At 33.1% G+C, this 16,148-nt stretch overlaps 1 protein-coding gene across 10 annotated transcripts in view; it reads left to right on the top strand.

Moving 5' to 3' along the window:
• Positions 1-16,148, top strand: part of LOC145268181 (F-BAR and double SH3 domains protein 2-like) — a 313,479-nt gene that overhangs the window by 212,034 nt on the left and 85,297 nt on the right. For all 10 annotated transcript variants that reach the window (XM_080123409.1, XM_080123410.1, XM_080123404.1 and 7 more), the window contains exons 5-6: positions 9,725-9,869; positions 13,880-14,016. In XM_080123409.1, coding sequence (XP_079979535.1) covers positions 9,725-9,869; positions 13,880-14,016 — 282 coding nt within the window. The remainder of the gene's footprint in view (positions 1-9,724; positions 9,870-13,879; positions 14,017-16,148) is intronic.

The raw sequence follows: 16,148 nt of genomic DNA, 5'->3' as shown, positions 1-16,148 counted from the left end.
ACTTGACTTTTATATAGATAGAGAATTGCATCAGCAGTGAGATGGTAGAAGGATCCTACCATTTTTCCAGCGACCTTGGCAATAAACTTGATGTACGTGTTCCATTTCAGGTCAAGAGTAAAGGTCAATCCCAGAAGCTTATCAAAACATGGGGCCTCCCCTAGACGAGAGCCACCCATTTCAACTGATGCCAGGTGGGGATCAGAGCGTTTATGATGTAAAGATAGGAGCTTGGTTTTAGATGCATTAAAATAACCAGCCACCACTTCCCCCACTGTACCGTGTGTTCAAGATCAGAGGCTTTACACAAAGAATCATTTCACCCTCCAAAAATCCCTTAAAATTACCACTTTTAAGGGAAGTAATGTTTAAAATTCTGACAAACGAGTAGTTTCCAAGATATAAAGAAATGCTAGTTTAGAGAAAGTTGGTATCACTTTCTTATAATAATTTAACATAAAATAAGCACCGATTTTATGACCACCTTGGGGGTTGGTATTTTGGCAGTATTTTTCCACCGTCAAAATGCAGTGGAGGATCGTCTTCTATATTAATTTAACGTTAAATGAGCACCCATTTGTTTTTGTTGGGCGTTGGTCAACGTAAAATAAATAATTATGGCCTGGTAGATCAACACAAAACCTACCTTAAAAACTTGTTTTCTGAAAGTTTTCGGGTGTGCTGAAAGCGAATATCGCATTTAAATTTTCCGCAAATAAGTAGTTTTCCGAATATTAAGCAATGTTGTTTCTTATGTTATAGGTGGTGGCGGCCACTGGTGGCCATTGTTGTATGCGCAAATAGGTTTTGCATTGGTCTACCAGGCCATAATTATTCACTTTACGTTGACCAACACTCAACAAAAACCAGTGGGTGCTCATTTTACTTTATATTGTGTTCATTTTACGTTGCCCCCTCCCCCCCCCAAAAAAAAGGTGGCCATAAAGTGGAGTCCCCTAGTTTCTCTAAACAAACATTTCTTCATATCTTGGAAACTAATCGTTTGCCGAAATTGTAAACGTTATTTTCGTTTTCAGCACCTCAGAAAACCTGCAAAAAAGTGGTAATTTTAAAGGATTTTTGAGGGTGGAAATATTCTTAATATTTACCGGTTTTTTTTGTGTGTTTTTTTTTTTCAAATATAGTTACAGTTTAATCAAGACATTCAAAAATGAAAATATCGAAAAAAAAAAGATTATATTGTACGTATCCGTTTTGGAGTGAATATCTCCGAAAAAAATTTCATTTAATTTGATCGAGTAGTTTTTTTGTGTTTTTTTTTGCAGTGGAAAAACACGTTCTTATGAGAGCGCGTTGAAATCAGTCATGGAATTTGTTGAACACGCCAAAGGGAGATAACTCCAGTTAAAGCACCGACACTCCCTGTTAGAATAAATTACTTTGACTCTTCTGGAAATAAAGGATCGTAGTTATTCCCCTTGGCTGGAATTAAGGATTCCACCATATTGATTCTCGAAAACACGTGTATACTTTTAAGTTGATAAAACCTTTACGAAAGTCATTTCTGTTTACTTTTCTTTTGTCTCTACTTATCAGTTCAATTTTATCAACTTAAAAAAAAAATGGACAAACTACTGCAGCCGGACAGATTTAACGTAGAACCAACAGCTCTGAATTCGGAAAAAATCTATAAACACTGGAAATTGACGTTCGAGTATTACTTATGCACTTTAAACAACAGGGAAATAGACAATAATGCACAAAATCTCTTCGCCTTGATTAATTCAGTCTCAGTGACAATATTCGAAATAATAAGCAATGCTATGGATTACAATGGTGCCATAAAAACGCTAGACACTGTTTACATAAAACCGCCAAACGTTATATTTAACCGACATCAACTTCTGACGGATAAACAGAAACCGGCACAGACTATCGACGATTTCATGCAACAACTGGAAGTACTTGCCAAATCTTGCGAATTTCAAACAGTAAGCGCGTCGGAGAACAAAAAGCAATATATCCGTGACGCTTTCATTAGCGGCATCTCCTCCTCGTCTATTCGTCAGCGTGTACTTGAAAAACCATTGTCAACTCTACAAGAGACCTTTACAATGGCTAGGTTTCTAGAACAAGCGGAGAAGCATACGATAAGTTTCGATAAGTACCCGAACGTAGCCGCTACTGTAATTAAACCAGAAGACACTCCCTTAGCTGCTATCAACGGAAATACCCTACCAAAAGCAATTTGTTTCTTCTGTGGGAACACACAACATTCACGGGCGATGTGTCCTGCGCGTAACGCTGAATGTATGAAATGTAAGAAAAATGGCCATTGGGTGAAGGTATGTAAATCTTCCTCCTCCACTGCTGCTGTGTTATACGACCCTGACTCCCCCCCCCACCCAATCTCTCCTGATTAGGAACGGGTGCCAAAGACATTATATACACGAAATGCAAAATAAATGGGCAAGTAGTGAACACTATGGTAGACTCCGGCAGCGTGGGGACGTTTATCAGCAAAAATACAGCAAGAAAGCTGAAACTTTTTATTATTCCCAAACAGAAAACCGTAGCATTGGCGGACCCTAATCATCATGCCAAAATCATCGGCGAAACTATTGTTGACATCTCCCTAAACATAAAAACCACCATGCTATGACAGTGGAAGTAATTAAGGACCTGTTCATTGATATGATTATCGGAAAAGACCTCCTAAAACAATATAAAACTGTGACCCTGAAATTCGACGGTCCCGGGGAAGAACTTGCTATCGGAGCAATGGGTAAGAGAGACAGTTTTCGATGTATCAAAATTTCTCCTCCTCCCCTTTTCTCTCATCTTTCTACATGGACGATCCCTATTGCCACCAAATCTCATCGTCACTCATTCACTGACAACATATTTATTAGAGCGGAAACTGCCAGAATGTTGAGGGAAGGCATGATAGAGCTCTCTATATCTCCTTGTTGAGCCCAAAGTTTAGTGACCTCTAACGAGAATCAAAAAAAAAAAAAGAATGGTAGTCGACTACAGCGACACCATAAATAGATTTACAGAACTGGATGCCTATCCCATGCCGAACATTAATAAAATGATTGATGACATAGCTCAATACAACGTTTTTACAACACTCGACCTGAAGTCTGCTTACCATCAAATCCCAATTAGTCACGCCGATCAGAAATACATGGCATTTGAAGTAAATGGAAAACTACCAATTTACTCGTATCGTCACTAACGGAGTAAGTGGCTTTCAAAGATGCATCGATTGCATTGTAGAAAGAGAAAAATCAACAGACACTTTTGTGTATGTAGACAATGTCACAATATGCGGAAAGGATAAAAAAGAGCATGACTACAACCTTCAAAGGTTTTATAATGTAGTGAAAAGATACAACATCACCTCAACCAAAGTAAGAGCATCATTTCTGCTACTTCTATCACACTTCTTGGTTACACAATCAAGAACAACCAAATTGCTCCTGATTACCTAAGGCTAAAACCACTCCTTGAAATGCCACCGCCTCTAAATTTCTGGTTACAAAAACGAATAATTGGTATGTTCTCTTACTATAGTAAATTCATTCGAAACTTTTCTGATAAGACACTGCCTCTCAACCATAACAAGGAGTTTCCACTGCCCATGTCTATTCTAAATTCTTTTCAGACGCTGAAGACCGACTTAAGAAATGCTACCCTTATAACTGTTGACCCGGATAAAGAATTTGTAGTAGAAACTGATGCCAGTAATTACTGCTACTCTAAACCAACAGGGTAGACCTGTTGCATTATTTTCTCGGACACTAAACCCGAATAAGATTAGACATCATGCTGTCGAAAAAGAAGCTGCTACGATTGTCGAAGCTCTCCGAAAGTGGTGACCTTTCCTATTCGGGAGACATTTCAAAGTTATTACAGATCAAAAGAGCACCAGTTTTATGTTTGATAATAAGAGGAAATCTAAAATTAAAAATGATAAGATATGTCGTTGGCGGATCGAACTGTCACAATTCAAATTCAGTATTGTTTACCGTCCAGGAACGGAAAATACAACTGCTGACACATTTTCTCACATCTCTGCATTAACACACACTTTGCAAGACCTCTGTGACTTGCATGTTACACTATGCCATCCTGGTATCACGTGACTCAACCACTTCATCAGGACAAGAAACCGTTCTTTCTCTTTAAAACAAATGAAAAATATAACAGACTCGTGCTCCCCCTGTCAGTATCTGAAACCTAAATTTGCCAGTTGTAACAAAGGAACACTCATACAGGCTATACTACCTTTCCAGTGATTAAACATCGACTTTAAAGGCTCTTTACCTACTTCTGTGCATGGTAACAAATACTTACTATAATTGATGAATATACTCGCTTTCCCTTTGTTTTCCCCTGTAATGATATGACTAGCAAAACCGTGATCCACTGCCTAAACCAAGTATTTTCAATTTTTGGTATGCCCGATATGATACACACTGACCGGGCTGCCGACTTCCTTCCAGGAGAAATCAAAGATTACTTATGTGGCAAAGGTATCGCCATTTCTAAAACAAGTAGATACCACCCTGAGGCTAATGGGCAAGTTGAGAAACTCAATAGAACTTTATGGAAGGCCATCCAAACGACCTTACACTCTTGCAACATGAAACTGCCCCATTGGGAGGATATACTACCAAACACTCTCCATTCAATTAGGTCGTTACTATGCACTGCCACTAATACGACTCCTCATGACAGAATGTTCAAATATAGTCGTAAATCTTCCTCTGGAACTTCTGTTCCCACTTTGGTAAAAACAGGCCAAATATATGTCAGAAACCATACTCAGTCTAGTAAGCTCAATCCTCCGGTAATCCCTGCTACCCTATTAGACATCAACCCCTACTTTGCTCATGTACGACTACCCTCTGGTGCAGAAACTACTGTCAATGTGCGAGACCTGGCTCCTAACTCCTCAAATCAAGAAGACCAACATAATGAAAACAATCCTGCAAGCCCTGAAGCCCCTAAAGAACCGCCAACTGACGAAAACAATACCTACGTGAAGGGGAAGAATCCCTTACCTGATCCTGAAAATATCCATGCTCCCCAAGATGTGGACGCTGAAGACCAAAATCTCTGTGAATCAGTGCGGAGATCATCCAGAATGCGATGATTTCCAAGTAAATATAAGGACTTTTTAACCTAGTACTGAACAGACTAAATTTAACTTCTGTAATTCCATACTTAATTATTGTTGAAAGGGGAAAATGTTAGAATAAATTGCTTTGACTCTTCCGGAAATAAAGGATCGTAGTTATTCCTCATATTGATTTCTCGAAAACACGTGTTATACTTTTAAGTTGATAAAACCTTTACGTTTACTTTTCTTTTCTCTCTACTTATCATTTCACTCCCCCCTCCACATCTTTAATTCTAGCTTTTCTTCCTAAAAATCGAACCTTTTGCTCGGTATCGTAACAAATTGTTTTTTTCGCCGTAAAAAAAAAAAAAAAAGAACTACTCGATGAAATTAAGAGAAATTTTTTTTCGGAGAACTTCGTTCCATAACGGATACGTGCAATATAACCTTTTTTTTCCGGTATTTTCATTTTTTAATGTCTTGATTAAACTGTACAAGTACCTATATTTTAATTATTATTTAAACCTGCAATAATCTATTACGATCTTTGCTTTTCGGTAATATCATCTACTTGATTCGTACTTATTATATTGTTTGAATTTAATGTTTTTAACATAAGTAAAATATTCACATTTTAAAACTGTTAAACTATTTTCTGTTGCACATTCACGTTTTTTTTTTAACTGCTAAAACTGTAAAGAATGTGGCTCATTCATATCTTTTTTCATGCTTCTGTAAATGAATATATTTTTAAAATATCTAAATAGTTTGACAAAATATATAACATGGTAACATAGTTATTTAGAAAAGATATGCGATTGAAAAATTTAAAAAAATAAGTGATGAAAAGTTTACGTATTTTATATAATTTTATTATAATGAGGGTGAAAAAAAATGTAAACAAAATATAATTGGAAATTGTATCGATTCTGTGCTTCCATATCTCAATTGAGTGACGCGGGTACCAACTTCAGGTGTGTTTGAAAGTTAGGCTCTTTTTGTTATCCACCATTACCACATATTTAAATTTACCACCATTACCACATGCATAAAATTTTTTTCCGAATGTTCTAAATTGACTGTTATATTTTATTTCACAATTTAAAAACATCCCCGATACTGATTGCTTTAATTTATTTGAAAATGTTACTTAATAAAAATAAAGTGTTTGTCATTAAATTTAGAAAAAATATACACATAGAAAAAGAAAGAAAATATTCATGTTTAAAAAAAAAAGTAAAAAATTAATTTTGTTCAATAAATCTTTTGGTAATTATTTTTTCTGTTGTGTTAATGCATTAATTTAATGTATAAAGTTTCACTGAAAATCATTTCTTCTGAGTTGACTCCCCCTTTTTCCGTGTAGAGCTTTTCCAAAAGCGTTACAAATAGTGGCAATCTGAACTGCACAAGGGCCCAAACTTTTTATAGATCAGATGCCCTTCCTTGCACCAAACTAACCAAGTAATGGGGACTACTTTTATATATATTTTTTTATTATTATTATATTGAGATACCATTTCTAGATTAATGCCCACCGAGACTAGTGAGTGCTTCACCTAAGCTCATATTGCAAAAGTTAGTTTTAACTTTTATTTCAATGAAATACATTTTTTAAATAGCATTTTTATTAGTTGAAAGAAGATCTTCTTAGGTGACAGATTTAGCAAACATAACCTCCTTTTTTGATGTATTCTCAAATTCTGTGATAATCATTTATTTGTATTTTTATTTATTATATTAAATAAATTGTTCTTTCTTTTTTTTGTTTTTTTGTAAATGTGGTTGTGTAACGCTTTGCACTGGAATAAAGGTTATTATTGCATATGTGAAATAATCAGTTTTAGCAATGTTGTCATTTTTATGAAGTAATTTGTTTTTGTCAGTACATTTAACATGTGTATAGTTACCATTTCTGTAATCATTACAAAATTAAATTATTTTAAAGGAAAAGTAGTCGAAAATACTTTATTTTGATTTAATTAATCATTTGTGATTTATTTGCATTAAAATATTTTTTTAATGGAAATCGCTCCAGACAAGCTGGATCCCTACTTTAACGTAAAAAATTTTCCAACAATAAGTATTAGATGGAATATATTCTCACTCAGAAAATAGCAAAGCTCCCCCTCTTTGTCTGAAACATCGTTTATGAGATTTTCTATGAAACAGTGTCTTCAACCAAATATCACATTGTCACTGCTTTCAATAATCAAATTCTTACACCATACGCACAATGCCCAAAGCAAAGTACAACACCTTTTTAAATTCAATTTTCTATCTCAATGCCAAACTGTGGAATGAACTAATCATTTAAATATTTATTTAAAACTAGTTGTCCCTAACTGGCACTCCCTGGTAGTATTTTTACTTTCATCAATAATTTACATTATTAATTAAAGAAAATAATAATTTACATTATTAATTAAAGAAAAAAGATGTTTGAATTCTATTTAAAAATAAATCTTATTGCCACCCATATTCCAGTGTAGATGAATGGTCATTGCCAACGAAAAGTAAATGAAAAATGGCTGTTGTGATGATGCAAATTAATTTGCAAAGGTGAAGAGTTCTGGAATTTGAGAAAGACATGTTGCCAAACTCTAGAGGACACCATTGGTTGTTGTCAATGAGCAATCTCTGACGATGACATGTGTGAGACCCCCTAGTGAGTAGGTGATAAGTACTGGAAATCTGGGGGGACTCAGAATCCAGGTAATACCATAGGATGTTCTCAAAGACAAATCTTTGATGATCTGTTTGATTACTCCTCCTAAATAATAATTTTATGTGGTTTATATATATATATATATATATATATATATATATATATATATATATATATATATATATATATATATATAATAAAATAAGTTATATACTTGTATTTTACCGTCACTGGATTATTTATCTTCCACCAGACTATCCTTTTTCTTCACCATATTCCCTCTGCTTCACTTTTTTTTTGTTTTCAAGTAAGATCTTTGATTTACTTGTTGTTTCATCAAATACTTCTGCATGCAAAATCCGATCCCGCATTTTGCTAATTCCTACCCTCTGATGAGAAGGAAAGTATTTCTTCAGAACTCCGCGGATTAAGGACTATCCATTTATCTAATGTTTCCTTTTCAGATTAAATATGTTTTTAACTCATTTCAAAGTGTTTTTAACATGTTTTATTAACTGTTTGCTCGTGTATATATATATATATATATATATATATATATATATATATATATATATATATATATATATATATATATAAGGCAATTTTAATGCAGAGGTGTATTGGGAAGATGTGATGATTAGAAGTAAACGTTTTAAAAACAGAGTTGAAACTCACATCTGGAAAAAGGAATTTTTCTCTAAATATTATGTTATGCGGATTCTACATTGATTAACATTGAGAACAATACGATTTGTAATTATAAAAACAACAACGACGACGACGATGATGATGATTGATACAGCCAACGTTTTGACCTAAGAATCTCTTCAGCAAATTTGTTCCATTTTATACTGTTCTGATCTTACATGTTATTCTCACAAACAAAACATTTATATAACCTCCATCCTTCAAACTTCTTCAGGTGCATTAAAAGGTTATATAAAAAAAATAACGGAAATATTGTGGGAATACCATCCTAGAAGAGAACAGTAATCTGAATAATCCAAATAATAGACATTATCAATCCTCATTTATAAAAATTCCAAAACATAATTGTTTCATTTTATTCTATTTTTGATTTAAATTATTTTGTCTAAACAATGGCAATATATGTCTGGCCCTCATAAGTGCATTAGCATTTGAATACTATGTTTGGATATTGCATTACAAAAAGAAAGACTTGACTGTCTTCTTTAGTAAATGTCACGTCAGCTCTCCTGTTCATGACGTCATATCCTGACATGTAGCTCTTAACTTCTAATGCAATTTTCCATTTTTCTGCTTGAATTAAACTAACTTCTATTTTCAACACACAAACAACCAAATATTGCTACACAAATGTTAAAATCAAGACATAATAGACTACTAAATCTCATGTCTTGAATCTTTATTCCAATTTTTAACAAAATCTGTTAAATGATAAGTTAATTCTAAAAAAAAACACTCTAATTAAGCTTAAAGGGTTGTTAGAACAAACCGAAATTTAGGTGTTCTTGCTTAATTGATGTCTAATAACTATGTATAAAGTTGAAAGCAACTTAGAAATATTTGTATTTTTAAATAGGTGTTGTACTCATTTTATGACCCCTGATAAGCCTTTAAAGTACGCAAAAGAAGCTGAAACTTGGGGGATATTTATTAATTGATGTTTAATAACTATTGTTGAAATTTTACAAAAGTCAGATGTATCTGAATTTTCACAGAGGGCTTACCCTTTTTGCCATCTTGCATGGAAGTAAATTAAACTAAATAACCTACATTACTCAGACTTACACCCATATACTATGTTTCAATATTCATAAATGATTGATTAATTTTTTTGAGGTTTCCCCTTGTACGAACATATCTATAAAGATATAAACATTCTGAGCTTTAAATACATAGAGAAGAGATTTGCATTTTGTGTGTGATGGAGGTGTTTTTGTATTTTCATTTTTTTGCCATATTTTAATTTTTTAATTTAGAACCGCAATTATAGTTTGGCGACAGATTCTTGAAGAACTGGAAAAAGTAGCAAAAGCCAGGTTGGCAGCTTCAGAAATCTATTATGAAAAGTGTGCAGAACCTGCAAAACCTCTGAAAAACGCAAAAGTGCAGTGCTTAAAAAAGGTAAAATAAAACCTTTTCTTTTTAACTTTCACCTTGGATGCTATTTTGAAAAAAAATGTCTTGTCTTGTTTTTTGTTTTACGTATATAAAGAACGTTTTGTTTGTATGATAAAACTTTTCACGTTTTTTTTATTAATTTTGTATTTATTTTTTGTTTTTAGTTTGTTTTTTTATTCATCAATAATTATTTTGGGGTTATATTTTATTATTTTATTCCCCTTTTTTTGTTTTCACTGATGCATTGATTATTCCATTAATGCATTTTTATTGTCATGTTCTTTTCGCCACTGACGTACTATTTAGCTTTCTTTATGATACAATTTTTCTTCTTTTTCTTGTTTTCCTCCACAATTTTAGTAATTAACTATTAACTACTATTTGTTTTGGTATTTGTAGCAGTAATGTAAGAAAAATAAGGCATTCTAGGTGCTTTGTGTGTTGGGCGACCATCTCTCAGAGAAAAAAAAACGCGTGCTCATGATTGCAAATTCTTATAGTTAGAACTAGTTCACATCTGTTAGCAAATAATTGCTTGTTTAAAGAAAAATGTGTAAGAAATGGTTGCACCTTATACAGACTATGATTATTAAAAGGGGCTTATAATACAAGTTTATATTTGCCTCATACAAACTATGATTATTAAAAGGGGCTTATTGTATAATTTTATATTTGCCTTATACAAACTATGATTATTTAAAGGCATAGTGAAGAGCGACACCGTTTCTGACACAGTCATTGTTAAGTGCGTCACCTGTTGTCGGGATATGTTTTATATATGGCTGTCAAACAGATCGATTTGAAGCCGTTAGTTTTCGGTAGACATCAGAAAATTATGGGTTGAACATCTGGTGAATTTTAATACCTAGCACCCAGGATCCTAAGTTCCTGGACAGAAAAAATTTAAGTTTAACTGCACAATTTGCTTCATATTATGATGTTCTTGTGCAAAGAAATAAAGAAATTTGGAATATCATTTTTATTAGTTTAATTATGTGAGTATTTAAATATAAAAAAAATCGCTCACCAGAAGTTTGCACCTGAAGTTAGTATCACTGATTGCTCAATGACAATAGTCAGCTCTGTTTCCTGGGGTTTGAGTAACAAATCTCCCAAGATATCCAGCACTCTCAATAACCAATACAAATCATTTTGCATTATGGAAACGACCGTTTACCATTGATCTTTTGCTAGCAACAATGTTTGGTCTTCTATGGAATTTTAATAGTACTTAGCACTTTTCCAGTAGTTGTCTTGTCAGCATTTTTTCTCTGTTATTTTATCGCTCTTGTTGACCCTTCATGACATTTTTGTGGTATTAGTCAAGACTGATGTAAGCAAATGTATGCATGTATTATTATTATTGTTATTGTTATTATTATTATTGTTGTTATTATTATTATTGTTGTTGTTGTTGTTGTTGTTACTCTTTCCTTGTTGTTGTTGGTGTTGTTGTTATTATTATTATTATTATTACTGTTGTTGTTATTATTATTATTATTATTATTATTATTATTATTATTATTATTATTATTATTATGGGAGAGGGTAGATCTTTAGTTTTATAGATTTCTAACAGATTTCATTTTCCTTGAGCTCATAGTGTTCTATATGTTTGGTACTTTTCCTATCTAAAATTGTGGTCGTCATGTTGCCTTGGTGGAAGGTGTTGAGTCTGTTCTCTTGCACGAATAGAAGGGACAATGATTCTGTAGAGCAGTGTATTGTGTATGAAGGCTGGATATACTTTCATATTAGTATTCATAGCCACATCTTATTATTCCAGACTCTCTTCATCATTTGAGCCATGACTATTGTCACTTTGCTGATACATTTGTGGAGTTCTACATTCAGGGAGAGATTGCTGAAAATGGTGGAGACGACAGCAGACTTGAGTGTGAATTCACCAATGGTGAATTCACACTCAATGCTTATATCAATGCACACAATGCATATATCTTGACCACAGATATATCTTGACCAATGCTTATATCTTGATGAATGCACACAATGCTTATATCTTGACCAATGCACACAATGCATATATCTTAACCAAAGATATATCTTGACCAATGCTTATATCTTGATCACTACACACAATGCTTATATCTTGACCAAGGATATATCTTGACCAATGCTTATATCTTGATCACTACACACAATGCTTATATATTGACCAAGGATATATCTTGACCAATGCTTATATCTTGATCACTACACACAATGCTTATATCTTGACCAAGGATATATCTTGATCAATGCTTATATCTTGATCACTACACACAATGCTTATATCTTGACCAAGGATATATCTTGACCAATGCTTATATCTTGATCACTACACACAATGCTTATATATTGACCAAGGATATATCTTGATCAATGCTTATATCTTGATCAATGCACACAAAGCTTATATCTTGATCACTACACACAATGCTTATATATTGACCAAGGATATATCTTGACCAAAGCTTATATCTTGATGAATGCACACAATGCTTATATCTTGACCAAGGATATATCTTGACCAAAGCTTATATCTTGATGAATGCACACAATGCTTATATCTTGACCAAGGATATATCTTGATCAATGCTTATATCTTGATCACTACACACAATGCTTATATATTGACCAAGGATATATCTTGACCAAAGCTTATATCTTGATGAATGCACACAATGCTTATATATTGACCAAAGATATATATTGATCAATGCTTATATCTTGATGAATGCACACAATGCTTATATCTTGACCAAGGATATATCTTGATCAATGCTTATATCTTGATCACTACACACAATGCTTATATCTTGACCAAGGATATATCTTGACCAAAGCTTATATCTTGATCACTACACACAATGCTTATATATTGACCAAGGATATATCTTGATCAATGCTTATATCTTGATGAATGCACACAATGCTTATATCTTGACCAAGGATATATCTTGATCAATACTTATATCTTGATCACTACACACAATGCTTATATCTTGACCAAGGATATATCTTGACCAAAGCTTATATCTTGATGAATGCACACAATGCTTATATCTTGACCAAGGATATATCTTGACCAAAGCTTATATCTTGATGAATGCACACAATGCTTATATATTGACCAAGGATATATCTTGATCAATGCTTATATCTTGATCACTACACACAATGCTTATATCTTGACCAAGGATATATCTTGACCAAAGCTTATATCTTGATGAATACACACAATGCTTATATATTGACCAAGGATATATCTTGACCAAAGCTTATATCTTGATGAATGCACACAATGCTTATATCTTGACCAAGGATATATCTTGACCAATGCTTATATCTTGATGAATGCACACAATGCTTATATCTTGACCAAGGATATATCTTGACCAAATCTTATATCTTGATGAATACACACAATGCTTATATATTGACCAAGGATATATCTTGACCAAAGCTTATATCTTGATGAATGCACACAATGCTTATATCTTGACCAAGGATATATCTTGACCAATGCTTATATCTTGATCAATGCACACAATGCTTATATCTTGACTAAGAATGTTAGTCTGTTTTAGGCTGATGTTTTAGAGACGTCTACAGTGAAGGGGGGGATTTTGCTGCTTGTTGAGTTAATCAGAGATAATACATTGATTGGGCATAAGTTCTGCAATTTTGTCAGAGCACACCTCCTCGTACAATAAGCACAAGGATGCAATATTGTGGTGATGAAACAGCGGTTGGAGCTTAGTTGATAGATTAGAGACGTTTTAGAACCCTGTCTGAGAGTGAGAGACTAGTTGTAGATGTACCAGCTCAGATATAGCAATAATATTCTATGCATGATCGAATCGTGGCTTTGTAGAGATATAGGATACTTGTGAAGTGTGAGTAGTTTCTAGCACATTAAAGGTAGCCCACTTTCTTTACAGCAAACTTGGTAATATCTTCAATGTTCTTTCACTTTAAAATTTTCTTCCATTTTTTTGTTTTTATTTTAGTTGGTGAATCAACTTAGTCTTATCCAATCTGAAGTTGCCCAAAGTGTACTTGAAATGACTAAGGCTCATAAAATATATGTCACTGACGAAACACAAACATCCGAAGCAATGCAAAAAGCAACTGAAGCCGATGAAAAGTAAGTAAAAAGCATTTTCCACAAAATTCATTTCTTTTTTTCCTTCCTTTGAAATTATTTAAAATAAAATAACTCTGTATATCAGTGAAAATTATTTAAAGTAAAATAACTCTGTATATCAGTGAAAATTATTTAAAATTAAATAACTCTATATATCAATGAGGACTGAGGATACTTCTGCTATTATTACTAACAAGCAGAGTGTTACCACAGTTGGTTAAGTGAAGAGTCTATCAGACATATTTATGCAGTGCGATGATATATAAAAGTGAAACGTTGCCAGTGAGGGTTGAGGACATACGTTGCATGGACAGAAATGATATGAGAATGATATTAATGTATAATGCAAGTCTTAAAAATAAACTTAAATCTGATGACTTCAGAGAAAGATTAAATCTGAACAGTATAGGGAGATGTGTGCAAAACAGGGGACTTCAATAGTATGGTCACATTGAAAAGATAGGTTGAGAGTTCTTAGGTTAGTAAATCTAGAACAATTGAGGTAGCAGGGTCAGTTTACAGGGCAGAGGAATGCCACTAAAACATGGGAAGAATGATAAGCATGGATTTAAGAAAAGGATGGATAAATAAAGACTTGGACAGAGATAGGTTAGTTTAGGAGTTAATTTCTAAAAATCATCCAACACTTGCCAGCATATAAAGCAGACATTAAACTGCTGCTGCTGCTGATGCTGATGCTGATGATGATGATAGAAAGAAAGAAAGAAAGAAAGAAAGGATGGATGTGAGTGCTTGGATTAATAGATCTAAAACAGATGATGTAGCAGAGTTAGTTGATGAGGAAAACATGGGAAGAAGTGATGAGTATGGATTTGAGAAAAGAAGGATAAATAAAGAGCTGGGCAGCGATAGGTGTGCTTGGAATTCAATTTTTAAAAGCTGCCAACACATGCCAGCATGTGAATATTATGATGTTAGTGATATTGAACTTATATATTATTATGAACTTATATATTAAAAAATAGTGTAACATTTAAAATTCAAATGGGAAAATGTGGAATTAAAAAAAATATCATGAAATTTAACTAAGTTGTATGAAGCAGATATTTATTAGTTTTATCAATTCTTTTTAAAAAAATAATTATCTAAGAGAGGTCACATGAAGGTTGCCAACATCTGCAGTTATAATATTACAAAAGATCCCTTTGGCACAACAACATTATCTCTCCTAGGTTGATTGGTTAAAAATTTGGAAGAATAGTATATCAAGTAATATAGAATAGAGATATGATTAAAAATATTATGTTTCGATACTGTGTGATATTATGTTTTGATACTGTGTGATATTATGTTTCAATACTGTGTGATATTATGTTTCGATACTGTGTGATATTATGTTTCAATACTGTGTGATATTATGTTTCGATACTGTGTGATATTATGTTTCGATACTGTGTGATATTATGTTTCGATACTGTGTGATATTATGTTTCAATACTGTGTGATATTATGTTTTGATACTGTGTGATATTATGTTTCGATACTGTGTGATATTATGTTTCGATACTATGTGATATTATTTTTCGATACTGTGTGATATTATGTTTTGATACTGTGTGATATTATGTTTCGATACTGTGTGATATTATGTTTCGATACTGTGTGATATTATGTTTTGATACTGTGTGATATTATGTTTCGATACTATGTGATATTATGTTTCGATACTGTGTGATATTATGTTTCGATACTGTTGTGGTTGCAAGGTTGAACAATAATTAGTAAGGAAATACAATGAAGACGCAAACAACAAGATAACGCAATAATAAATGTATTAAAGAAAAGGTATATTTACAATATGTACAAATGACGGTGTCGAGTCAGAGAGTCTTGGTGGGAAGACATGTACGCTCTTCGGCGTCACTTCTGGTGGCATTTGAGTAAGACACACCAAGGCCAACCTAGGCTTGCCATTTATAGTGTTATGTTATTCGCATATGCAAATAAGTGGTTGCCACCACAACACCCCCCTCCCAAGATTTGAAGTCACACAGATTTCAATATCTTTTTCTTTTTGGATTTTTACCATTAATGGTTCATTCACTTTTCTTTTAAATCGTCTTTTATATTTACTGTTGTTGGAGAAGAACATTCTAATTTTTTACAGAATG

The sequence above is a fragment of the Euprymna scolopes genome, chromosome 43, assembly GCF_053919585.1.
Source record: "Euprymna scolopes isolate OS-2025 chromosome 43, ASM5391958v1, whole genome shotgun sequence".
NCBI classification, from domain to species: domain Eukaryota; kingdom Metazoa; phylum Mollusca; class Cephalopoda; order Sepiida; family Sepiolidae; genus Euprymna; species Euprymna scolopes.
The sequence above is the reverse complement of the archived record's forward strand: the minus strand, read 5'-3'. Positions and strand labels throughout refer to the sequence as shown.